Raw genomic sequence first — 26,286 nt, forward strand, 5'->3', positions numbered from 1 at the left:
TTACACGTTTGTAAGCCTCATTTACAAAATGCTCATGCATTTGGTAATTCTCAGGAATTGCTAAACTAATTGCAAAATTATGGACGTAATGCATTAGATTTTTATGTGTTTACCGTGAAAGAAGCAATATAAAGTGCCTACTTATAATCCGTGTTTCTATTAACCTCTAACGTCAGTATATCAAAACAGTAAATTTAATTATAAATAAAAATATAAACTTTATCCTTATATTTAAACTAAATTTGATGCATCAAAACTGTTTATTATATTATGTTATTGTATTTTCTAAAATAATAAAAAAAATCCTTTGCACAACATGTGACAAGAATTACTTAACAAAATATTTAAATAAATTTTTATTTAAAAATTTGATAAAATAAATTTTAATATGTATCGAAAATTATATATACTACATACATGTATTGAATTAAATGCACCCTAATAATAAAAATATTTTTTTTTCATTTCATTCTTCAATATAATATATTACACTCAACAAACCAACCTCAATTAAACTATCAATGCAGTTCTATTTTCAAATCTTATTGTCATTTAACATTTTTAACTTTATCACCGTTTTAGTATTTTGTTTTAAAATTCAGAATTATTCCAAAACTTAATTTTCATATTTCAATTCTTCTTAATTTTTGTTATCATTATACAAAATTAATTCTTAAAACGTAAGTTTGTAAAAATTCTTTATAAAAACATAAGAATTATAAAAAAGATAATTCAAAAACAAACAATTATCAGATTAAGTAATATATTTAATTCGAATATATTAATGCTTAATATAACATTGAAGAACGTTTCGACTTCGTTTGGTCATCTTCAGCCTGTTAGATCAAATTATAATGTTATGAATATCATGAATACAATGACAAAAAATATGCAAATTGTTTAAATTTTGACGATTTGCAGTTATTATATTTCTTATCATTGTATTCGTGATATTCATAATATTATAATTTTATGTAACAGCCTGAGGACGATTAAATGAAATCGAAACGTTCCTATAAATATTATCTTAAATATATGTCGAATTAAATATATTCTGTTTACCTGACGACTGCTCCCTTCTTACCAATCTTTTTTATAATTCTATTGTTTAGATAAACGAGTTTTAATTTACAATTTAGAAACATAAAGTTCAACATATTTTTCACAATTTAAGGCGCATAACCTGTGCAGTGTTTGCATCATAGGAATTGACGTGTCCAGCGTCTAATACCGCGAAAAATTTAACAAATGTCGATTTACATCAACGGTATTAACAAGATTGTTTTTATAATTGACTTCACCGCTTTTTCCAGCCTTCGAAGACAATTCGATTTCGTGGGAAATATTCTCAAGAAGAAACGTTGCAAGACGTTTTCTCGGAGTGATTTTCAAAATCGATCCTATCTGTTTAATCGACTAAACTACCGCCATGGCTCGGTCTCATCGAACATCCGATCTATGTTATCTCGCAGCATCTTTTCTTGTTCTGAAAAATTAAAACGAGATAAATCATAGTAATAAGAAGACTTCGATCATTATGTGTTATGCACAATATAAATAATCGAGAAGCCCTAACTGTCATAGCTAGATTTTAGATTTATTAAATTTCGACGCGCAATTTCTTAGAAAAAAGTTCCGTAAGCTTGAAAAATATACATAAAATCACACAAAAAATATGAACAGTAAAATTTAAAGGTGACGTTAGAGTTTTTCAATTATTTATATTGTGTAAAACAAGATCAATATTTTAATTATTTTAAATTTAATATTTTTTAGTCAGAAAAGTTTTATGCATAGTATGAATTAAACACGAATACCTTTAGTTAAATTCGCGATAATACATTGTTTTCGGAGGAACTCTGTACATAAAGCTCGTGACAGGCCAAAAGCATGCATGTTACACGTAAATGTCCTGAAAAAATTATTAAAAGTCATTGTAATTGTTAAAAAAATGTATATAAAGTAATCATATATAATAAATAATAATATATGGATTAAGTACGGATTAATATTATTTTTAATATTACTATTTACCCTAATTGACCAAAGACAATATTTGCTTGAAACTTTCTGTCTTCGGAGGCGATGCTTTCCTGATCCAATGATTTTGGTCGAGGTGGTACCGGTCTTGATGCTCGTTCACATTGTACTGCGTCAAAGAAAGCAGCCGTCCAAAATCTCATGGACGTCCATATCGGTTGGACGCGTAAATGTGTGTACAAATATTCACGATAAGGCTCTAATCCAGGCACTTCCACTAAAATCACAGATCAAGATAAATATACAATTTTGATTAGTAAGTATGTAATACGTTTAATAAATAATAGGCAATAAAAACAATAAACAAGGTTCACAAATTAATGAAAAATAAATAATAATCTCTTAATAGTGTAATAATAATCGTGTCTATTTTAATATTTATTTTAATTCAATATAAAAAGATGATTGTACCTTAAATGTTTAATTAATATAATAAAATAGTAAAAGATTATTATAATATGTACTATATTAATCATTAATGCTTTATATATGTTTATTTTTTACAATATATATTTTAAATCACTATGTAGTATATAATTTTATTTTTACAATAACTCTATGTTATTTTAAAATTATTGTTTTATAATTAAAAATTAATAATTTATAATGTTTTGCAAAATCTGCAAAAAGTTTCTTACCTTCGTGGTAGAAAGTGAAGCACATGTTCATGAGACTTTTAGCGGGCGCAAAATCGTCCGCTTCGTGACATTCAAACAGCGCGACTGCAAAATGCTGTGCCAAAGAATAAAATGAAGCTTCTGTGACACACGCACGTGCTCTTCTCGCATTCACTACCCTGGAGAACCATATTCTTCCCGATTCTGTCTGCAAGTTTCATATTATATTAAATCAAATGTCAAAACAAATACTATATATTGGTACAAAAATGTGTAGCAGTATATATGTGATTGAATAAATATATGTACAAATATAACATTGTCTTCGAATTTCACTTAAAAAAATGCTATAAACTTGATTCCAATCCAATATTTTTTGATCGATTTTAGATTGATTGATTAAGAAGTTACATCTGTTTTGCAATTTGTTTAATATCTTATACATTGTATCCTAAAGAAAGTAGTGAACAAATTAAAATGTTTTGTAACATATATACCAAAACCATCTGCCCAAAATTAGCCTTTTGCTCTTGATCGATAGAATTAGGCGCGTCAAATAGTAAAGGTACGAAAGCTTTCATGAAATCTGCAGCTGCTTCCTCCGACTGACTATCAGCCGACAAACTGGAAGCCCAGGATTGAACGGAACACGATGATCCTGAGGAAAAATAATTTTATTAAGCAATATACTTTTTTTTATAATCTCATTTATTTGAACAAATTTCAATTATTAGAGAAGAAAGGAGTAATATGGCACCTATTTTTATTTTATTGAATTACTTTGTCCATAATCAATATTTTATACTGAAACTTGAACAATTATACTCGTCAAAGTGTTATTTAGAAGATCTAGACTCAAAGTAATGAAATATTTATTACCTATAATATAATTCATAAAAATGTGACGCATAATTGATGGAAAAGAAAAAACGAACATATGACTAGTCTAAAAATAAATTTTTAAAAATGTTTTAGTTAAAAACACATAGTATTTTGTTATAAAATTATATAATTATGTCTTAATTTTTTTCCATCATTTAGAATATTCCTGCACGTTCAGGAATATCAGAGATAACATTAAAGATACATTGTATCTCTGTTTAACATTAAACAACAAGCATACAATGATATCTCTAAATTTCTGAATACAGCTTTTTAAAGTGACAATCGATTTATCGATTTCTCGGAGAAATATTTCAATATAAAAATTTTGCTTAAAAAGCCATATTAACAAAATTCTATGTTCTTGTTTTACTTTGCATAACTCGAAATGTGTACAGTCAAATAAAAAATTAAATAACAAAAAAACATTCGAGTATACACAAATTCGTGTAATATAATACGCTCAAGTTAAAAAATGTTGAGAAAGTATGTGTAATTCAGTGCTAAAATGTACTTTGAAAAACTTGAAGATACTCAAATGTAAAAATGCCTCATAACAATTGTTAGCTTTATGTATTGGTATATTAACGCCGTTAAAAAATGGCGGATTACTAAACGAATAATTCCATAAGCAGTTCTTAGAATTTGTCATCTAATAACGAAGATAATAGAAATAGCCGTATTGTTTACAGTAATAATATCCCTTCCTCCTCTAATAGAAAATTTAAATTGCTTCTAAAGTAAATAAAATATAAAAATTATAATCGATACCTGATCTTTGCCACATTCTACGACCATCCATATTAGAATCCAGACTGGTGCTCGGTCCGTATCCATCTTGATCGCTCGTAGAATCACTGCTACAAGGCATGTCTGAAATAAAAAAGTATCATCTTGTATTAAACTTTATATTTAAGTGTAATCTTTAACATGAATGTAATGTAATTATGTAATTAATGTATCAAGCAATGGTGCGCCACGGGAGACACCTAAACTTGCAGTCGAATCTAATCTAATAATTTGTTGGACAAAACTAAATAACAAAGGAATAAAAGTTAACTAAACTATGCAACTAAGGTCTCACTCTTGCATAATTATATTCCGCTAGTTTTATAAAATAATATTTAATAAAACATAAGAAAAACTTTAAATAAGTAAACCCAAAATGAAATTAAAAGACGTGTTTATAACATATACATTATATTTGATCGAAACAAGATATTCTCTTCTGTATGTACATGTATTTAATTTTAATGCACTATTATAATACACTTTATGCAAATAAATGTTAAGCTGGAATGACTTGCCTAGAACTACTCATCAACGAGATGTAAAATTATCACGCTCACTTTATTGATTTAACGTCACAAAATGATTCAAAGTAAAATGATCCAAAGTATATCGAAGCACACTTGCAAATGACTATCATTATTACGTGTGATACTAAATGTTACATGTTTTTATCCGCGATTACTTAACTACACATCCTTGTGTATCGCTCAATGTTGCGGAAATAACTAAAGCATCCAGTAGATGATAAGTGTGACTATTTATCGCGAGACACAGTTACTGTACACAACGGAAATTTTCCCACCCACGTAGAACCGTTCTTCATTCGAACTATGAATGCAATCGGGTGCAATAGGCAGTTCGTGTGAAAGTATGCACACATATACACAAGTAACAACATCTTTGTCGAAAGGATGCAGTCTGGCAAGAAACTACAAATATAACGACGTGTTCGAATATACAAGTGCCGACTTATGTTTTATATATAACACGTTCAAGAAAAAAAGTAAGAAAAGTAAAGTACACTAAAATAATAAAATCAGAACGCTGGTAATCTTATCTACATATCTTTTCTAAAGCAAAATTTATTTTAAAATTTATTAAAAAGAATAAAAGTAAACAGTAAACTTTCTTTTTGTTATTTTGATATACACAATTAAATTTTGTATAAATCATTATATATAATAGTTCTAATTTTGAAAAAATACAATTAGATTATGCTCAGCAGTCTCTCTTTCTAATTTTAAAAATTCACTGAATGATTTTACTTAATTATATATCCACAGTACAAATTGTCTGAAATTTCTTTTAATATCTATCTATTATTTCAACGATTAGTTTTTTAACATTTTTATCATTAAGATATATAAATTTGACATGCACTTATTTATTCTCTATCATGTTTATTATTTATCGGTAGAACAAAAGTAAATGTTAGAAAATTAGATAAAAGGAGACGTCTGTTCTTCGTTTATACATTATATAATTTAAATAGAGCAGAAGAGATTAAAGCAAATTGATTCTAGTTTAAATAGTTTGAAGTATCATGAAACGGTTAATTTTGAAAATCAATATCTTCAGGTCAAACCGCATGAGGTTTCATCGCAATCGACCCATAGATATTCGAACACCGGGTTACGCGAACATATCGATTGCACTAGTATTCGCTAATCACATCTAGCTGAGGAAGAAGGGTCAGAAATTCGGGCATGTGATAAGATATACAATAGCTTTTAAATATCGAGACTTTTTTGGACAATGTATGTTTTAAATACTATTAATTAACAATTGCGTTATTCATTAATAAGAACAAAGTTTTTAAATTACAATTGAAAATGTAACATCGTTAATATTTCATCGTTATTAGAAACATAATAATCTTTTATAGTGATCTTCCTTAAAAATATATATCTTGCATACAAAACGTATATTGATTATTTGCATTGAAGTTTTATTACCCTCAACATGTATCAAAAACTTTTACGGAGACTATAAAATAAAATTACTTTTTGATAGAATATCAACTAATATCAATTGATATATTTCACATACACGGTACAAATATAGAAAAGTATCGATATTTTAAGCTACAGCATCCCTATGTGTAATACACTGACAGGACACGCGGGTGAGATCACAGGGGCAGTCCACACTGACTGACAGTTACATTTACCTAAACGGAAAACAACCGTCTGATAGCGGGTCGGCGCCCTCGCTTCGTGAAAAGAAAGAACACAGCATATTATTTCCATCTGAACCTCGATGCATGATCGCGAGCGAGAGAAAGATAGCGACCGTCGTCGAAGACGAAGAGAGTCATTGACTTCGAGTCGTTCGACGTCTGCCGCGGATAATTGAAGGCGAGAGCTAATCACCTGCTTTGTAATTCAATTTCTCATAAGGATCGGGCCCGGTCGCTTTGATGTCCTGCTCCTGAATAGGCTCTATACTTTCCTGGCTGTCACGATCAGGACTGATGTCGTCCTGTTCGATTCGACTCTCCTGTTTCTTGCTCGAAACCGATCTGGAGGACGCTATTTCCTCATATGTCATCCCAGGCGGATACTTTCGCATTCTGGAAAGATTGGCGCATCCCTGTCGTTCCAATTTGTGCCGCGCTAATGCCTCATAATCCTCGTAAGATAATCCCGCGCCAAATCTACGCATGAAAATATTACGTGTCACAGCGCTAATATTCATAAGTGGCAAATATACAATACGTACAATACATTACAATACTATCCTTTATTGATAAGTGTAAACCAAGTCTATCTAAAACCCGACTCGCGAGTCAAAGTGCTTCCGTCTCTTTATTGCCTCGATAGAGAGAGAAACAGAGAGTAATAAAAAAAGGATAAGCTCTAAAGCTTCAAATTCAGGGAGAACTAATAACGATGAAGAGAAAGAAAGCGCTTTAGTTCGCAAGCCTGGTTTTGGACAGACTCTTACACTGTAAACCCATGCTATAGTGTGTACAACACATTAATAACTTGCTAATAATTGCACATACAATTAGAATTTACATTGCGAGAAAATTACGGTTGTAAGCCACGTACTTGTTAGTAAATATTAATGTAGCAAATTATTGTGCGAAATAAAAGTTACGAAATAAAAGTTAAAGGTGTAATATAACAGAAAGTATTTAAAAAATTCAAGTTTAAAAAATATAATAAAAGTTTAAATTTTTTGTATATTTGAGTTAGTAGAACATACATTTATAATAATAAATTAGAAGGGATATATAGATAAAAATGATACACATATATTTTAATAATACGGAAATTTATTTCCATCGTTAATCCTTAAGCGAGCGCATGGGGGTCAAATTGACTTAGACGCACGAATAAATATAAATGTTTCTTTATTTTGCCTTTGTTTGCGACTCTACCATTCTCAGTATTTTCTTTCTACACCTCAGTCTTAACTTCAACCAAATAGTATCAATAATAGCATCAATGATACTCGAATATTTTAGTTACAAATAACAGTTCTTTTATCTCTTGGGTCAATTTCATTTCCAGACGACTACAACTTCTTTATAACTTGTTATGCAATTCAACGTATTGCATAAAAGATCATTTTTAGTTAAAAATTTTTTTAGTTTATTTTTTACTTTATCTTTCTTCTAATTACTTTTTTATAATAAAAATGTTTATTAATATTTTTAGTTATTTTGTAATAATATCCTTTAGAAAATTAATGTACAACAAGGCAAACATATACTACATAAAATAAAGATACTATAATATCATGTCACTATCCAAATTATTACCCATCTTAAACAATCATATTATTTAATAATCTTATATTTTGTATATTAATTATACTTTTATTTAAAGTGTGATAATAACTGAAATTTATTTGATTATTTTAAGTGCCTGTATTTATTGATTTATTGATTAACTTGAAAGGTATTTTATTAGTCAAAATGCTACGTAAAGAAATATTTTTAAAAATATAGATTTTTTAACCTTCTAATGCTTGCAAATTAGTATTTCATTTTTAAAATATGTCAGTTTATAATTACTTATCAATAAAAATAAAATTTTGTTTATATATGCTATATAAATAAATTGAAGTGTGGGTAAAATTGATCCCCACGCAACCATTTACGTCAGGCGTCCACTTGAGTGTTAATAAAGGATTGTTGGTTTAGCTGATGACATTAAACATTAGAATTCTACTTTGTTGAATAAAATTGCCAAGTTTACAGTTTCTATGCTCTCAATTTATATGACCTAATTGTTATAAGGTATTCAGTATACTTAACAAAACATCTATCTACCTCGGAAGCCTGAGTTTCCGCCGTCCTAATTGCTCTTCTGGCTTGATAGGTTGCGGTGGTGCTTGCGGCGATGATGACGGCGTGGAAGGGGTTGTAGTCAATTCACTTTCCTCTAAGCTGTTGCTAAGAGCGGATCCTATTCTATTCCCTAGACCCTGAAGATACTCTCCGCTTTCTCCTAAAGCGGATCGCACTGACCTGAGAGCACCTCTGGTGCGTCCAATTAATGACGCCCCTCCATTAGATGGCAAAGCTGTTGTAACGTCCACCATATCCTAGAACAAGCATATCAATTACAATTATTATGAAAGCTAGTTTTTAAGAATTATAATTTAGTAGTGCTATCGATAGTAAGTAATGCATTTCTGCAAAAGGTACCATCGGGTTAAACAAAGTTATTTGCATACAATCATTTTGTATGAATCAATTAATAAATCTATAAAAATATATAGAATAAGTAAACGTAAAAACAAATAAAATAAAAAAATTAACTGATTAAAGATGAATTTTATTATATACATTTTTAAATTAGTTGTCAATGATTATATTAATTATGACAATTTTATATTATAATATTATTATTCTTGTTCAACTTAAAGCTGTTTTAAGATCGAAAATTTGTTCAGCATGCGGTTCATGAAAATGTATATATAATCACACAAGAGATATCAGTTCCAGATGTGACAGAATAAGACTTATCTTTAATTAATGTTTTTATGTACGCGCGCGTGCAAATGTGTGTGGTGTGTGCGTAGGAAAAGTTTTTAATTTTTAAATAATAATAGGAAATATATAATATTTTTTCACATTTCTTTTATTATTTAAAAATTAAAATGTTGCATACGGCAGATGGCGAAGATTGATATCTGCTCTGTGTACTTAGAAACACAAATATTTATCATATGTGCAATTTTAATTAAAGTCACAAGTGTTCCATGACGCAAATGGATTGCGTATGAGATAATAGCATGAAATGGATTGTCCAATTAATACTTGGAAAATACAATTTTTGCTTTTTCAATGGCTTATATTTAAAATATAAATCAAAAAAATTGCTCTTATAAAAGTGCTAATACATAAAACATAATGTAAAAACAAATTTTGATGGATGAAATGGTATTATAAATTTTATAATTATACTTGAAAAGCAATTTTCCTTTAAATCATAAATAAGCACAATGAAATAAAATAAAATAAAATTTTAACATAAAACATTTCATAAACTAAAAAATAAAGACTAGTAAAAATAAAATAATAGAAATAAAAAATATAAATTTCTTATAAACATTTCCGGTATAAATGAGTTGAACCATTAAATTATTAAAATTCAATAACGTCAAATTTACTTCGCGTATTATGAAAACAAAAAAACTCTAGTAATCGGATCTTATTCGACAGATCTCGTTTGAATGTCGAAAAGGTTTCTAATTCGCTGAAGTAATTTGCACCGGTTTCCGATTACGCATTCCAACATTTCAGTATAGCAATTTGCGAAACTCGCGACCTACCTCGCCGGCTGTAGACTCAATAGTCCTCACGAAACAAATAAGCCTGAAAGTAATCTTAGATAAGAGACGTAAGCTTCATTTCCGATGTATATAGGCCACTGCGACTACCTACTCATCTATACACACGTGTACGCTATGCGTGAAACGATAACGGCTGGTATATCGTAGTAAAAGAATAGTTGAAAGAAAGATATGTCGACTGGAAATGATTTAAAAATTTCGAGGCTATTGAAGTTGTATGTAAAATTGTATCATGTTAATCATAATAAAAAGAAATATAATCATAATAAATAAGAAATGTAAAAAAATATTTAGAGTGTGGAAAAATCTAAATAAATTATATATGTAAAAAAATAAATAATAATTTACATTGCAATATAATTTATTATCACAAATATTTAATTAATGATGTGAAGTCTACTGTCATATGAAAAATCTTCATCATTAGTTAGTTGCACTATATAGTTACTATTAATCTTATTTTATTTTTAAACAATCTTGTCACTGTAAAAAGTTAAAATGTCATTACTGATTAATCGGGAAAACCATGGACTTCTATCAATCGTAAGTTTCTATAAAACATTATCTTCACATGTTCTAAAATAACACGTGAATAAGAATATATGACTTTATATTGATTGATCTATCAGCGACATAATCTCAATAAATCTTAATACGTTTCGCGCTCGTTCGTCATACATCACACGACCTTTTGCATTTACGCTTTACACCAAAAAGAAGAACACACGATACATGCCACTAGAAAAGGCCATTCCATTTATATCATGCTCCACTTTTTTTACTGACGAAGACTCTTTAAAACGATTTATTTATTCCGAGAACTTCCGGAAAACGGTCACAAATATATAGAAATATATAGTGACATTTTATAAATCTACAATAACTTCTATTCAACGCTGAATAAAATACACCTTTCTTTAACTGTCGATGAAAAAGAAATGATAAAACGAGTTCAGCTAACAAAAATAAAATAGTGGAAATTGGATAACTGGGTGACCGTCTGTTATTGACTGAATATGTTAGACTGAATAAACTTTTATGGCTTACTATATGTATATTATGGTAACCGCAAAAGATATAAAACCAACCGGATATCCTGTATAAAAGATTATTTTTAACCACTGCGTACGGATTTTTGGTAAAATCCAATTCATTTTATTCAAGCTGTTTACATTTGTGGGAATTTTACTTTTACATGATTCAGCATTATTTAACAACAAATGGTCAAGTCAACAATGTTTTAAACAAAATATGATATTTAATAAGAATGTAATTTGCATCTTAATTTATATTGTTAAATAAGATTTTGAAAAACAAAAAGTATTAGTACACAAATAACTAACTAATTCATTAATTTTAAATTAATTTTAAGTGCACAAAAATTTATATGAAAATTTTTATTAAATTGAATAGTAATATTAGGTAATATTGGATTAAAAAATTTATTTTATTAAGGAATTTATAAATCTGTTTCTTTTTTAAAAACTAAAAAATATTAAAATAGTTTAAACTTTGTAAAATTAAATCCATGATTATCTATTCAATTTTTAAGGAATTTTTTCTCTAAATTTATTAAAAAACGTATATTAATTATTAATGACTTAATATTTTCAAGTCTCAATTAAACATTTTATATATTTATTATTGTTTAAACATTCTGTTCCAAAATTTCTTAGATAATTTAAAATTTTATTATTGTGTAATTACTGCATTATTATATAATTAATAATATAAAAAAAGTTAATAAATTCAATTTAATAGAAATTATTGTAGTAAAGGAAATACAACCGCTAGATTTTATTATACAAAACCGCAAATAAAACACACAGTGTCTAAAGATAGATCATCGATTGCGTCCACATGTCTGTGGCAAGTTCGACGCTGGGAGAATTTCCGATTAATGTGGACGATACGAGACCGAAAACATGTAATATCCACTAGCGATTCTGTGTCAAAGATGTATCTCAATATTTGAAATGTAGTCATTCAAATGTCTTAATCGATCTTGAGAGACAATCATGAATCAATAATCAGAAAATTCAATATTAATAAAAAATGTCAATGTAGGTACATGTAATTCACAATATTTAGTTTACATACGCTGTTAAAAAATTTGTTTTAGTAAAACTTAAATACCGTTTTACAAATATTGTAAAATTTACAATATTATTCAAATTCTTTAAAAAAATGTTTCTGTTTTAATAAACATACGTTTATTCATTACTGAGGTTTATTATTAATGATTAAAAATAGAATATATTTTTTAATAGCATTAGAATGAGAGTAAACGTATATTAATAATTTATATAGCTATATAATACAAACTAAAAGTTATCAAAATTTAAAAAATAAAGGCTTCTTAGGTTTATTTTTTTTTTTTTCCTAAACAAAGACAGAAAAATTTATCCGCGAATGTTTGAATTATAATCTTAAAACTAGCTGCAAAGAAGAAAACAACAAAAAATATAATTTATAATAATTTTTGAAACAAAAATGACTCTATTTTACTTACAGTTTTAGATACATAATTTTTATACGAGTAATCAAAATAAACCTTTGCACGAATATTTATTAGTTTTAGACGTAAAAAATTGAAGATAATCCTACTTCCTCATTAAATTTGCAAATACTACAAAACACGATTTTATATCAAGAACAAAGAATTGAATAACTTTTAAACCAATAAAAAAATATGATTAAATTTTAAACACTCAAACGAAATAATAGAATAATCTGTAAAATTTTTAATAATGCTTTCAGATGTAATACGTAAATCCTAAATACGTATTGTAAGATATAAATTTTTATATCAGTAATATAAAGTTTGTATATGAGAAAGTGCAATGACCGGCATATAAACAAAACAGATGACATAAATAAATATCAAAAGAAATATTCATTATAATTCACAAACGGATCATGCGGGAATGAATGATACCGGACAACATGTGGACGATTGTATTTCACTGTAGAACACAACTGCAATGCAGCGTTATCTACATATATACGCACTATGCGGGACATGCAGACATTTTTAAGTACTACAACTACAAGAGGAAAGAAAAGAAAAAGAAAGATGGAAAGAAATGTTTTTGGCGTATTTGTGAATTTGGCGACAAATCAAAAATGCGAACCACGTAAGTGCGGCAAAATATGATTTGTCATTCGAGAATGTTGCGTGAGGACGAATATGTCAAGTTAAAGTAGCATGACATAATTACATTCAAATAGAACAAACGACAGTGCCGTGTTAATGTCTAGCGAGCGGCACGTTATTAATGCAATATATGTAGAATTTAATATATTCTGCAGCAAAAGTAACATTGCAAAAATGTCAAACAAGAAATGTCCGTAATATGCTTAATAAATGTTGCGATAATAAATTTGTATGTCAATGCTGTGCGATCGCATTTGTTATATTGCAAGTTAAAATTTGAATTGCTTTGACATATTATAATGTAACTTTATACATAATTTTTTAACTCTCTCGGCTTTTAAAAACTGTTACCCAATATTTTGCATATATGTTTGCATCATACCACATAAATGTGAAAATAAATCTGTATGGTAATTATTATAAGAAAAGACATTCTTCACAAACATACATAGTTCAACTATTTCATTTTTAAATAAATATTATTTTAATGTATAACAGATTATTAGGTGATATTTAACAATTGTTGCTATTTGTAAATATTAATATTGACCTAGATTTACAAGTGTTTAAATATTTACTACTATTTATTTTCAAATAATTATAATATCAAATAGTTTAATTACAATTTTTACTCATTAAATATTGTTACGGTAATTAATTACCGTAACAAACAGTGTCATAATAATAAATCAAGTACTAGAATTAAAAAGTTAAAAAAACACAAAATTCGTAACTCAAATATTTTTGTTAAATTGACTTTCGTGTCACACATTGTCGATTCTGCTATCTCATATATCACATATCAAATACAATTTAGCATATATGAGATTTGCACATTTGATCATGAGCAAGCATATTAATTATACAAAACCAGAGCCGTTAACACTATTTAATTTATAATCTAAAAATATTAGTTAAAATTGTACAAAATAACAATTAACAATGCAAAAAAATCAAAAAATTATAAAACATACAGTTATATAAACGTAAAACTCAAAACATACGCATCTTATTATTACATTAATTATTATTACATTCCTGTATAAAATAGATAAACATACAGGAACTTTAAATATATTTACATATTTTAAAAATATTTACTAAAAGTGTATAAAATGTTAATAATCAAATTTGGCATTTAATAAAGCAGCTAATTACAATCCTAAACTTTTATAAATATTGTTTTAATTAAAAATTAAATAATTAAATGAAGGACGTTAAAAGCCAAATAATGAGCAATTTTCAAGTGGCACGGCCACAGCTGTCAAAACAAACAACACTATTACCTTGTAAATTACATTGTGATTTATAGATCAAAATGTCCTAATAATAAATTCAAAACGCATAGACATTCATGTATTTGAAAACTTAATCTAAAAAGCATAATATAACTGCATAAAAAATAAAATACGTCATTGCTCGTATTGGAGCATATTGCGAAATAATTAATCGAATTTCTAGATATTCTTCGATTTAAATACCGTGCAGGAATAGTTTCGGATCAAAGACTATCACTGTCACCCTCGTCGAATGTTCGCACAAACACGTGCAACACTGCTCTTGACATACTACTATGGACTTGCACTATCGCGAGTTTTGCAGCTACCTCGGGGCCCATTGGCACGTAACGTTGCATTACCCCTCCAGTACGCGATCGGATTAATAAAGGCGCATGCGTTTATCGCGATCAATACAACGTCTCGATTTACCGGCACGTTGATTAATTCCGCTCGCGAAGAAAATTACCATCGTGTACATACTGGCAGCCGATACCATGCCATCTAACAATAAATTATCTGACAAAATATTAATTCAATATATTATATGTTATTTAAATAAGCATAAGAGCATCGAAAATATAAGTTAATACGATACATTTTATTTAAAGATTTTTGTTATGTGAATAAAACAATAAGTAAATTTTTTTATATTTAACTATGAAAAGTATAATTCTATATATGTAAAATAATTAAACAATACAAGTTTTGTCAAACAGCGTAACGCAAAATAGAGTTTTAGAGATTTCAATAGAAATTAATAAAACCAAATATCGCACTACATAATTATAAGTATTTAGATAAAAATTACAGTGAGAAAAATCACCACTGACCCTGTTTTGTTTTTGAATAATATTTCTTAAACAAAAACTAAAATATAAATGCAAACTGGAAAGTGTTTTCTATCAGATGATATAGCAATTTTTATAATACTATTTTATATTTTGTAGTAATTAATGTTTTGCGATATAATTCAGAAAAAAAACGTCTAAGAAATTGGACCTCAAAAGTGGCGTTTAAACAATAAGAGTGTAATTTAGACTCGACCCCCCGTAAAGAAGGAATTAATTGTAAAATAAATTAACAAGTTAATTAATAAGATATATTTTTATGTATTAAACAACAAAGGTTATAAAAGTAAAAGGCCAGGATTGATCTCTTCTATTTTATACGTTTCTCTTTTTATTCATTGATCTGTCGCGTCTGACGCTATTTTTCCTATCTTAAGGCATTAAAGAAAATATGAAAAAATTTATAAAACGTCTTCAACGTGGTATTATAATTAAAGATTTCGTAGCTTTTATATATTCTCACAAAGACATAGTCTGTTTTACGTTGTTCAACGATTTTATATTTTAAACAACATTACGAGAAAAATATGAGAAAAGTATAAACAGTTTTTGGATCTTACAAACATATAAAATAATCTAATACTTTCAATAATTTACTACTGTTTCAATTATACAATTTGCGGGAGAAAATTGTGCAAATTTTATTTTTGTTTTTCAAGAATTTGTTTTTAGCAAAATTTATTATATATAGAAAGAAGCTATAAATATATAAACTATAAAAGTTATTATTTCTTCAATTATCTAAGTAGATTATATTTTCAAAGTCAGTATTAAAACAGTGCAATGTTTAATTTCCAAAAACTTCGGGAATATCGCTTTAAAAAGTGTAGACTAGTATTGACGACTTTTCTTTATTGTACGTAATTGTACGTAACATGTGAAAAATTTATATTGATTTATTTTTAAATAAATAGCACTAGTTAATTAAATTTGTTTTATTTATTTCTTTTTACTGAAAGAAAGATTACAGGATTCACAAATGCAAAAATTTATGTTAAAAATACATCGGTGTTAAAAATATTTTTTAAACAGGATCAATGTGTTTGGAAATAATGTATTTATATAGTTGTATATACTACTCCAGCTTTTGCAGGTAGAGATATCGCCTTCACCTCAACTATTGACCTAGATACAAAAAAATACATCAATTATTACATTATAAATTTATATCATACATATTCTTTTTCAACATCATCAAACAATACATTTTTAATAGATTTCTTTCAAAAATCTTTAGGAAACTTGAAAAGATTATTTGAACAATTAAATTGTATCTTTTGTAATATAGTTATAATTTTTTATATATGTACATAAACAACTAATTAAAAAACAAAATATTTATTTCCTTTATAAGCTTCTAATATTTTGGTAATTAGATCTTCAATAAAATATAAACGAAAATTGTACTAAAAAAGTGTCAATAAAATTGCAATTAATGTTGGTAGAAAAAACTCTTCAAAAAATCATGATAATTAAATAACAAAATTTGTTAATAATAAAATTTAATAATAAACTATTTATATATTAATAGTTTCGAAAAATGCATAAACCATACCCTGATTTCACTCTAGAACCCAAACTAGAGACTTTGACTACTAAGTTTGTAGGAAGCCCTTCTTGTGATAAATTCACGATTTGTGATTTATCAGTAAAGTTAATTAGAAGCAATACGACACGCCAATTATTGCTTCGGATTATACCCAGAACAGAGTCATTATTTGTCGTGATCGATTTATAACTTCCTTCGGTAAGAGCTGGTTCATTACGATGCATTTGAGCTAAAATTTTATAAATTTTGTAATGCGATTCATCAGCTGCCTTTTCAGTTGCCAGATTTAACGTCTTGTAGTTTTCATTCACCGGAATCCATGTTGAGTCTGCCGTACTAAAACCTGGCGTTTCAAAAAATAATTAAATAGCAAGAATTTATATAAATATATTATTCATTTTTATTAAACACTCTATGGGGACACAAATTCATCCTTTACCTGCATTCTTTGTCGCGTCCCATTGGAACGGAGTGCGTTCAGGATCACGGGATACATTCCTGTATCTCGCCTGACCCGCGATACATGCTTGAGGATCTTTCGTGTCTAGCCAGGATATGTCTCTCTTATCCACCATGCCGATTTCATCGCCGTTGTATGTCACCGCCATACCCGGTAAGATCATAGACAACATGGTCATTTGGTCCACTCTATCGGGATAACGAGAGGCAACGCGCGGATTATCGTGATTTCCTAACTGAAAAAGATTTACATCAAACTTTAAATCTACTTATACATAAAATAAATAAAAAGATTTATATTAAATTTTAAATCTGCTTCTAAATAAAATGAGCGATTTTTTTATGGAACATATCTACTGTTGCATTCTTCAGCAATATAAAAATGATTTAAAAGTCTTTATATACTGACAAAAATATCAATCAAACGTTTAGTTAAATAGTAATCATCAAATAAATTTTGTAATTTTTGGTACCAAAAATTTAGTTACATTTAACTATTTAGTTTCAGTATAAGAACAATTATTTAGTTAAGGCTACAGATTATTTAGTCAAAACAAGTAAAAGTAAAAGTACCTTCGATAAAAATAAAAAATTATTCAATTTTAAGAAATAATATTATATGCGGTTTTTAAAGTAAATAAATTATTTGTTCCAATTATTTATTTAATCTAAATAAATAATTTTTTATTTCAAAGAAAGTACTGACAGAAATGTAAAAAATAATTTAGCTATTCTAGTTTTAAAAACATATTTTTTTTATTTTTTTAAAAGTGTTGCACAACTAAACTATTAATTTAATTCTAATAAAACGGACAATCAAAAAATTTCTTTAAATTAAAAAAACTTTTCTTTAACTATATAGCAATGCACACATTTCTTTGAATCAAACAAATTTTTTTTTTAATTGAAGAAACTTTTCTCTGAATGTAGATCCTTATATTCTCTTAATTCTGGATCAATGAAAATATTTTTGAATAAAAACATTAAATGGATTTCTCATCAAAATCAAGTATTTCACTAATCTTCAATATAAACAGTTACATTTTACATTTTACATTTTCTATTTATATCTTATTGATATTATTAACTCTTTCAGTAAAATCTTCCCGCTTTACAGTGCTACTATACTTATAATTCAATCATTGCACTGAAATAATGCTGTAATATAAATTAAAATATAATTTGAATTAACAAGTTTAATTAAATAATCAACATTTTAATTAAACGTCGAATCACGGACTGTCACTATACAAGTATATGTAGCTAATTCAATTAAATTTATTCATTCAACTATATTTGTTATTGTCTTTACTTTTAATCTTTTCGTTTTATTGATACTGTTATTGAATTAACAAATATTTTTAATTAGACTGATATTGTTGATTCAATAGCATTTTTTTCCGTGTAGCAACTATTTACAGTCTATCAGTGGTAATACATTGATTTCGTTTTAGGAAATACAGATAAAAAAATTATTTATGGTAATTTGTGATTTCAATTAATGATTTTCATTAAAATTTTGAAACGATAAAGTTTTCTAACTATATTTACACAAATGTTTAATGTTATGCGTATTCAATTTTACAAAATAGGATAAGACTCACGCATTTCGTCATTACATTAAAATTAACTTAAAACAACTAACATCTTACTGAGTTTTACAAAAAAAAACGCCATTTATATGTAATGTTTTCATTAAGATGACAATAATTTTAATACGTACCACCCAATTAGCTACTTCACCTTTTGGCATTGCTTCCATCCACATATCTATTTGCCGTTTAAAATCTTTCGCGGATGATTGTGCATTCAGATCTATAATAAATTCGAAATTAAAAGGCAGCACATTGTATTCGTAATATTTCATGGTGTTGTCCAAATTGGCGTACGCCTCCATCACCATCAGCTAAAGCAGAAAAAAAAGAAAATATTTTACATCGTGCACAAAGACTGACAAAATACAATAGATGGATTTAAAGGAGAAAAAAAAACAGAAAATCACTTCATTTACCTTTTGATCTTGACTATTAAAATAAGCATACCAATCTACAAATCTTCGCCACTCTCCAAACAACTTATAAGTCTCGATTAAATCCGCAGTATAAATATGGTTCAAATATTTATAATCTTGCGGCGTGGTACCTTCCACGAAACTTCTGGGTTCGTCTCGTAAATAATAGTCTTCAAACATATATGGAGCGGAATCAATGCGAAATCCGTCTACGCCCAAATCCAGCCAAAATTTCAATACGTTCTATAATCACAATCAAAAAAATTATATTAAAAATTAAATCTAATTTCACAATAAGTTTTTTTTTTATAAATCGTTTTGCATATATTTTTTAAATTATAAAACTTATATGTAAATTTATATTTTAAATTTAATTATAGTTCCAACTACATTTTTATATAATATATATTTTAAATTAAACAAATTTATAATTTGAATAAAACAATAAGTTTAGCAATTAAGAAATATACTACACTATACAAAAATTAAGACCAACAAATTTTTAGAGTATATAATTATGTCATTATGTATTTTGTTTTTTATGTTAAATTGTAAAAAAATGTAATCATGTACAGTAAACCAAAAATATAACAAATTTATTTAATTATATTAATAATGAAGATTTATGACAGTTTTATTGCAAATTATAATCTATTTTTGTTTTCCAATCAAATAAATAGAGCTATAAAGAATAAATGTTTTGAGTTGTGCAAGATCTCCAAAAGTACAACATGTGGCAACATTTTAGAAAAGATTAAAAAGATTTAAGAACTTTTTCTTTTACTTACAATCATCTCTGCTCTTACAAGAGGATTACGGAAATTTAAATCGGGCTGTCTATATTCGAATTGATGAAGATACCATTGATCCAATGATTGAACATAAGTCCACGCGGAATTACCGAATATGCTGATCCAATTGTTGGGCGGTATTTTACCGTCGTTATCTTTACCTTTTGCCCACACATAATAGTTCTTATATATTAGGTGATTTTGAAGAGCTTTTTTGAACCAAACATGTTTGTCAGAAGTATGATTTGGCACAAGATCGAGAACCACCTACAAAAATGATATTATGAAGCAGCTCCACAGTATCAGTGAAAAATGACAAGTAATAAAAAAATGCTCTATAAAATAACATAAAAGACAATTTTCTGTATCTTTCTGATTTATACATATATAATCATCTCTTTCTAGTCAGTCCTTCGTGATTGAAAATCATGGTTTTCACTTGAGTGATATAATTGTATAATACAAGAAATTTATTTATGATTGCTCACGATATTGGCGATATTGTGAACAATCATAAATACGATATCATACTTTTAAACCAAGTTCTTTAGCGCGAGCCAGAAGAACTTTGAAGTTTTGCAGTGTGCCAAAAGTTGGGTCGACGTCAACGAAATTAGATATATCATATCCAAAATCGACCATAGGACTTGGATATATGGGTGATAACCAGATCGCATTGATGCCAGTTTCCGCGATATACCCCAACTTTGAAGTTATTCCTGACAATATAAAAAAACACAGCTGAATATTGTCAATGTTAATATTGTCTTAAAATTTGTTGATAACAAACATATTCAACTTAATTGCATAAAATTATGCAATAATTAATGAAATGGAATTTGTAATTGCATTGTTTGGAAAAGGATGCATTTAAGAAGATGTTATAAGCATATTTAGCGCCGAAATGCTATTCGCAAAATTATAAAATAATAAGTGCATTCATAACATTGCTGATGGTAATGTGATCTATCATAAATGTGCGCTACAAACGCTATTCCTTTCTGAGGTAGTGAGATAGTAGCGTTTTCTGTGAATAGAACATTACTAGGTATAGTTGATAAATTTATAATTTTATAATTCAAAAAGTTGCGACACAATGCTTCCCTGATAGAAATATTCTAATAAAATTTTGATAAAATTTCTCGATGAACCTGAAACTTCACTAAATTAAATGAAATTTCAATTGTAACCAAATTTTAATTACATCGTTATAAAGATTATTTTCTGGTAAAAGTAATTAAGTTATACGATTATTACAACATATCAAACTTTAGTATTGATGGAAATAAAAATATACAATATTAAAAATTAAAAAATAGAAATGTAATTTTCTGATCAAGTCTGAACCTTTGATATTGTACAAATTATTATATAAATGACACTTAAAACATAGTTTACATACTTTATATTGTATGTAGTATGTATATAGTATAAGTTATTTATATTTTAGGCGTAAACATCTAACTCTTAATGATACACTAGTGTACATGAAGCTTGCTTTCGCAATCGCGCTCTACGACCAGTGCTGGCAGCGTTTGCATTTATAGTGTTAATAGTATCCTCAAACCTTCTATATATTAATATAACTATTTGTTTTTTTTGTTCTATGAGACAAATTACAATTGTTATTGCTTACCTTTTAAGTCACCTATACCATCGGCATCCGAGTCATACAAACTCCTTGGATAAACTTGATAAAAAATGGTGTTATTCCACCATGATTTATTATGAATTTTGAAAAAAGCAAAAGAATTGCTTGCAAGAAGCAAAAGAGCGCACAAACGTATCGTCCACGACATAATGCAGGTTATGCTTGTCAAATCTCAAAATTGTTTATATATATTCCTGACAAAAATTACTTTATTATGCTTGACAAAGATTATGTTATCTCAACGTTGCATTCAAAAAAAAATAAAAATAATAACTATGATCAACTGTCACAACAGAAAAATTATTTATACAGTTACATTAATAATTTTTCAAGAATTTTTCCATCGATAATTAACGTAAAAAATAATTATTTTTTCTTTGAAAAATTAATGATTAATGACTTAAACCAACGGCACACGATACGTTTCCTTGTGTTAGCATACAACTGTAATATATACATATTAGCAAATGCACTATATTGACAGCGTGCAACAATTTAACAATTTACTTATTTTGAATTAACTTGAAAAAATATGTATGTTAACGTCTATATTAATGACATTGTTTGAGTCATCCGGAAATAGCAGAAAATTTTTTATGTAAAAATATATTATAAAAATTTTATTTGGCATAAGAAAAGTAATAGTAATAATAAGAAGACATAAGAAGTTATTATAAGAATGATTTTTTTTAACAAAAAGTTAAATTTGAAGAAATGAGAAAAAAATTTTTTATATATAACCATATATATGTATAATCATATAAAAAATTTTATAATTGCTGATGTAATAATCACCCTATTTGCCCTATATATTATTTTTAATAAAAAAATTATAAATTGTAAAATTGTAAATTTGTAATTCTTAATGCATTGCTTCATAATAAAATAAAGATTATTAAGTATGTTAGTAATTCAATAATAATTAAATACGTAATACAATGAAATAGAGAAGAAGATAGTATTATGGCAACTCACTTACATTTCATACAATAGAACTTTCTTAATATTCAATATTTTTAATATTTTAAAAACTTTATTATATTCATCAAAGTATTATATTCATTAAACTATTCTTCAACAGATTCTATATTCAAAGTTATGACATATTTATTATATGTCATTTATAAAAATCTAGCAACTGCCCTAGATATGTAATACTGACAGTAATAAATTCGCGAGTAATTTAAATAAAATATTACTTATTTTGAGTGTTACAATTACTAACAATAGTACTTCTAAATTATATTTTTATAAGAGTGATAAGTCAAAAAAGAATAAGAATGATAATATAGTTAACCACAAGAATAAATTTTAAAAATTAATTTTAATTTAAAAAACATAGGATTGTTATAAAATTATTTCTTCTTATTTAAAATAAAAAGACAATATATTGCAAAATATGTGCAAATGTATATAGACTGCAGTATTGGAAATCTATAATATATGTAATATAAACTATAGCAATAAAACTACAATCAACTTATCGAATACTGAGTTCTATATAACTACTTTAAAAAAGAGGCCGTATTAGTTCTGTTGAGACATTAGTACGTACAAGGACTCACATTAGCAAAATTACATGTTATTGTTTAACTTTGCATAACTGGAAATGTGTCGAATAAAAACTGAGCATACAATCAAATTAAAATAAATAAAAATCAGATTAATAATTTGACACATAATAAATTATACTAAAAAATAGAATCAACATTAACAGATTGACATCTTTGTTATGTATGCTCGCACATTTTGTTTTCTAATTATCCTGTACCTGTTAAATTCTTAGAGGGCAGCCACTCTAGGATTTCAATAAACGCCAAATCAATCAATCAATCAATTGACAAAATTGAAATATAGTCAAATACACAATATTAAATGACCATTTAACTATCATAAAATTCATTCAATTATATAATCAGTCTCATCGCATCATAGATTTGTGTGACGCTTCAAATACTACAAAATTCTGAAAATCTTGCACGAAAGATTTGGCCAAAGGCTGAATATAAGACAGCCGTGTAAGATTTTTGTCTAATGTCTATTATGCAAAGTAAACAATTTGTGGCGCAATTAATACTGTAAGTCGACACGTGAGGTCGGTTAATCGCTACTACCAACAATTTATTCAATTTCTATTAATTTGTAGAAAGGTTCAATCAATATTAGAACTATTCTATTCTACTACAGATTTATTTTATTATACTCATAAAATTTTTCACTTAATTATACATTACCTTGATTTACTACCAATAATGATTAAATTGATTTTCTAAATATATTACAGAACTAAATTCAATGTTTTTGTTTGAAACAAGCAAAATATTAGAAAAACACTAAAATTTTACACTGGAATAATCAAATAGCCACATTTAAGTCTGAGATCGTGTTAGTTTACATTGTATTAATCGAATTGTATGATCTTATCTTCTTTTAGTGTAATGAGTAAATCACTGTTTATTCCATGTCGACTGATAAATGATTAATACAATAAAATTTCTAACTTTAACAGTATAGAGTAACATATTTATTCTTAGTTATAGACACTAATCTACTATACTCGTAAAGAATACTCTTTTGCTCAATACAGCGTAATTTTAATGTAATTTTTAGAACGTAATTAACTCTTATTTAGAATGATGAGTTACTTAAAGTACACATGCTTCTACTTTTTGGTAAATTTGCATTTTATTTGTCTCAAGTGGTATTTCACTCAATAAGATTTAAAGAACATGTTTTTACTAACATTTCTAACGTTAATGTTGAATCGGAAGATTTAATTGGATTTGATTTGTAAATTGTTTCATTCTGTTTGTCAAGTTTTACTCTGCTAAATTTGATCGTGCCAATTCAATTTATAAATCTAATGATTATATTATTTTATTTAACAAAAAGTTATTAAACAAAAGTTATACTGATTTAAATCAAAATTTTAATATCTTTTATCATTAAATAGTTATTCAAAATATTATATTTACAAAGTGACAGAGAAATAAGACAGTCATAAATATTTCCTTAATTTTGTTTAATATAAAACTATTGTACTATACTACATGTATTTTGTAAAACTTTAATTTATAGCTATATAGATAATATTTTTAAAATATATAAAAGATTAGATAACATATTTTGCATATATATCAAAATCTCGTTTAATAATTGCCAATAATCTCTTGAGTATAAGGTGCTTGCAGATTATCATGAAATTAATGTAAAGATTTGCATTAAGAGACGACTCACAATGGCAGGATTGATTTAATCTTTCGTGCTTTTATCTGTACGATAAACATTAGATATAAAGGTCAATGTTTCCATATATATATATATATATATATATATATATATATATATATATACATATATATATATATATATACATATATATACACTTAACTAAAACAATAATTTCTTGTCTCCTATCTTTGTTTTTTTTTCCTCGATCTAATTTAAACTCGTTATTGAGACGAAAACAGTTGTCACTGATTTTACACTTTTGATTTCACACTTTATGTGCGATAACGTTTGCATTTTTACAAGATAAATAATTTAATTGTAAAAGATTTTATTTTGTATCTTTAACGTAATTGCATTTTCAATAACAGAAACTATACCTTGCCGATACCGTGATATATGTGTCAAAGAATAAAAATTGAGTTTGTCCAATTTGTCAAGTGATTTTTCATTGTATACCCACGGTAATTGATTCTATTCCTCGAAAAATTTTCCAAACTGAGAAGTCGCTATCTTTCTACATACTTATGATTAACGTAACGACCAGCTCTAGTCATTACATTAATCATGAACTCCGAGAATGTAAAAAGATGGTGACTTTCAATTTGGAAAATTTTGTGAAAGACAGAATCAATTACCGTGGGTATACAAGAAAAAAACACTTTTTAGTTAACAGTAAGATTATCAACAAAATTTATGTGCAGATTCCATAGAAGAGAATTTGCATATTAATTCAGACAAAAACTACTCATGTATTCTTACATTGATAAAATTATTGATTTAGTATCGTTAGTGACAAATTAGAGTTTAACAGAACATACGTATGTCCCGTACGGGACATCCTATTTTCGTATGTGGATTAGACTAAAAACCGATTATGCAATCTAAAAAAACATAGAAACAATTTTAAATCACATCCTTCAATGCATTTGATTGTCACAGAATACATTCTAAATTTCAATCAATTTGCTTGGGAAAAGCAAAAAAATTTGGAAAATAATTATCACAAAAAATTTATTTCCAAAATTCACTTCAAAGCAAAAAAAATGATATTAATTTCATGAAAAATATTAAATTATTTAATAGTGCATTTTAGCATTCTCGAAGAAAACTCGCAAAATAGCTTTGTCTAAACATTTAATATTGATGCATTACCATTAAACATTTACC

General features: G+C 27.0%; 2 protein-coding genes across 5 annotated transcripts; both read right to left on the reverse strand.

The window, feature by feature from the left end:
• Positions 1–341: 341 nt before the first annotated feature.
• On the reverse strand, positions 342–14,925 carry LOC105194332 (uncharacterized protein KIAA0513). 4 transcript variants are annotated; one of them, XM_026137901.2, is made up of 11 exons: positions 14,781–14,922; positions 10,122–10,164; positions 8,614–8,888; positions 6,704–6,987; positions 6,502–6,543; positions 4,311–4,412; positions 3,155–3,315; positions 2,679–2,865; positions 2,035–2,257; positions 1,818–1,912; positions 342–1,486 (listed from the first exon to the last, which is right to left on the reverse strand). In XM_026137901.2, the coding sequence occupies exons 3-11, from the start codon at positions 8,883–8,885 to the stop codon at positions 1,422–1,424; spliced, it is 1,431 nt and encodes a 476-aa protein (XP_025993686.2). In that variant the 5' UTR covers positions 8,886–8,888; positions 10,122–10,164; positions 14,781–14,922; the 3' UTR covers positions 342–1,421. The 4 variants fall into 4 exon arrangements, with proteins under 4 accessions (XP_025993686.2, XP_039304026.1, XP_011157504.2 ...); XM_039448092.1 differs by lacking the exon at positions 14,781–14,922 and adding an exon at positions 10,234–10,383; XM_011159202.3 differs by lacking the exon at positions 10,122–10,164 and having other exon boundaries at positions 14,781–14,925.
• A 1,422-nt stretch (positions 14,926–16,347) lies between these two features.
• Positions 16,348–22,070, reverse strand: LOC105194331 (maltase 1). The gene is made up of 8 exons (XM_011159201.3): positions 21,874–22,070; positions 20,769–20,956; positions 20,235–20,504; positions 19,447–19,689; positions 19,159–19,341; positions 17,416–17,671; positions 16,983–17,319; positions 16,348–16,552 (listed from the first exon to the last, which is right to left on the reverse strand). Exons 1-8 carry the CDS (start codon positions 22,034–22,036, stop codon positions 16,486–16,488), a joined length of 1,707 nt encoding a protein of 568 aa, XP_011157503.2. The 5' UTR covers positions 22,037–22,070; the 3' UTR covers positions 16,348–16,485.
• Positions 22,071–26,286: the final 4,216 nt, after the last annotated feature.

Source organism: Solenopsis invicta, chromosome 1, assembly GCF_016802725.1.
Source record: "Solenopsis invicta isolate M01_SB chromosome 1, UNIL_Sinv_3.0, whole genome shotgun sequence".
NCBI classification, from domain to species: domain Eukaryota; kingdom Metazoa; phylum Arthropoda; class Insecta; order Hymenoptera; family Formicidae; genus Solenopsis; species Solenopsis invicta.

Coding starts and splice junctions, on each gene's coding strand:
- LOC105194332 (XM_011159202.3), bottom strand. CDS start 8,885: ATGGTGGACGTTACAACAGCTTTGCCATCTAATGGAGGGGCGTCATTA. Junction 6,988..8,613: donor CGGAAACTCAGGCTTCCGAG/GTAGATAGATGT, acceptor TTTCATGCGTAG/ATTTGGCGCGGGATTATCTT. Junction 1,487..1,817: donor TATCGCGAATTTAACTAAAG/GTATTCGTGTTT, acceptor TTAATTTTTCAG/AACAAGAAAAGATGCTGCGA.
- LOC105194331 (XM_011159201.3), bottom strand. CDS start 22,036: ATGTCGTGGACGATACGTTTGTGCGCTCTTTTGCTTCTTGCAAGCAAT. Junction 20,505..20,768: donor CTAAAGAACTTGGTTTAAAA/GTATGATATCGT, acceptor TCATTTTTGTAG/GTGGTTCTCGATCTTGTGCC. Junction 17,320..17,415: donor GGACGCGACAAAGAATGCAG/GTAAAGGATGAA, acceptor TTGAAACGCCAG/GTTTTAGTACGGCAGACTCA.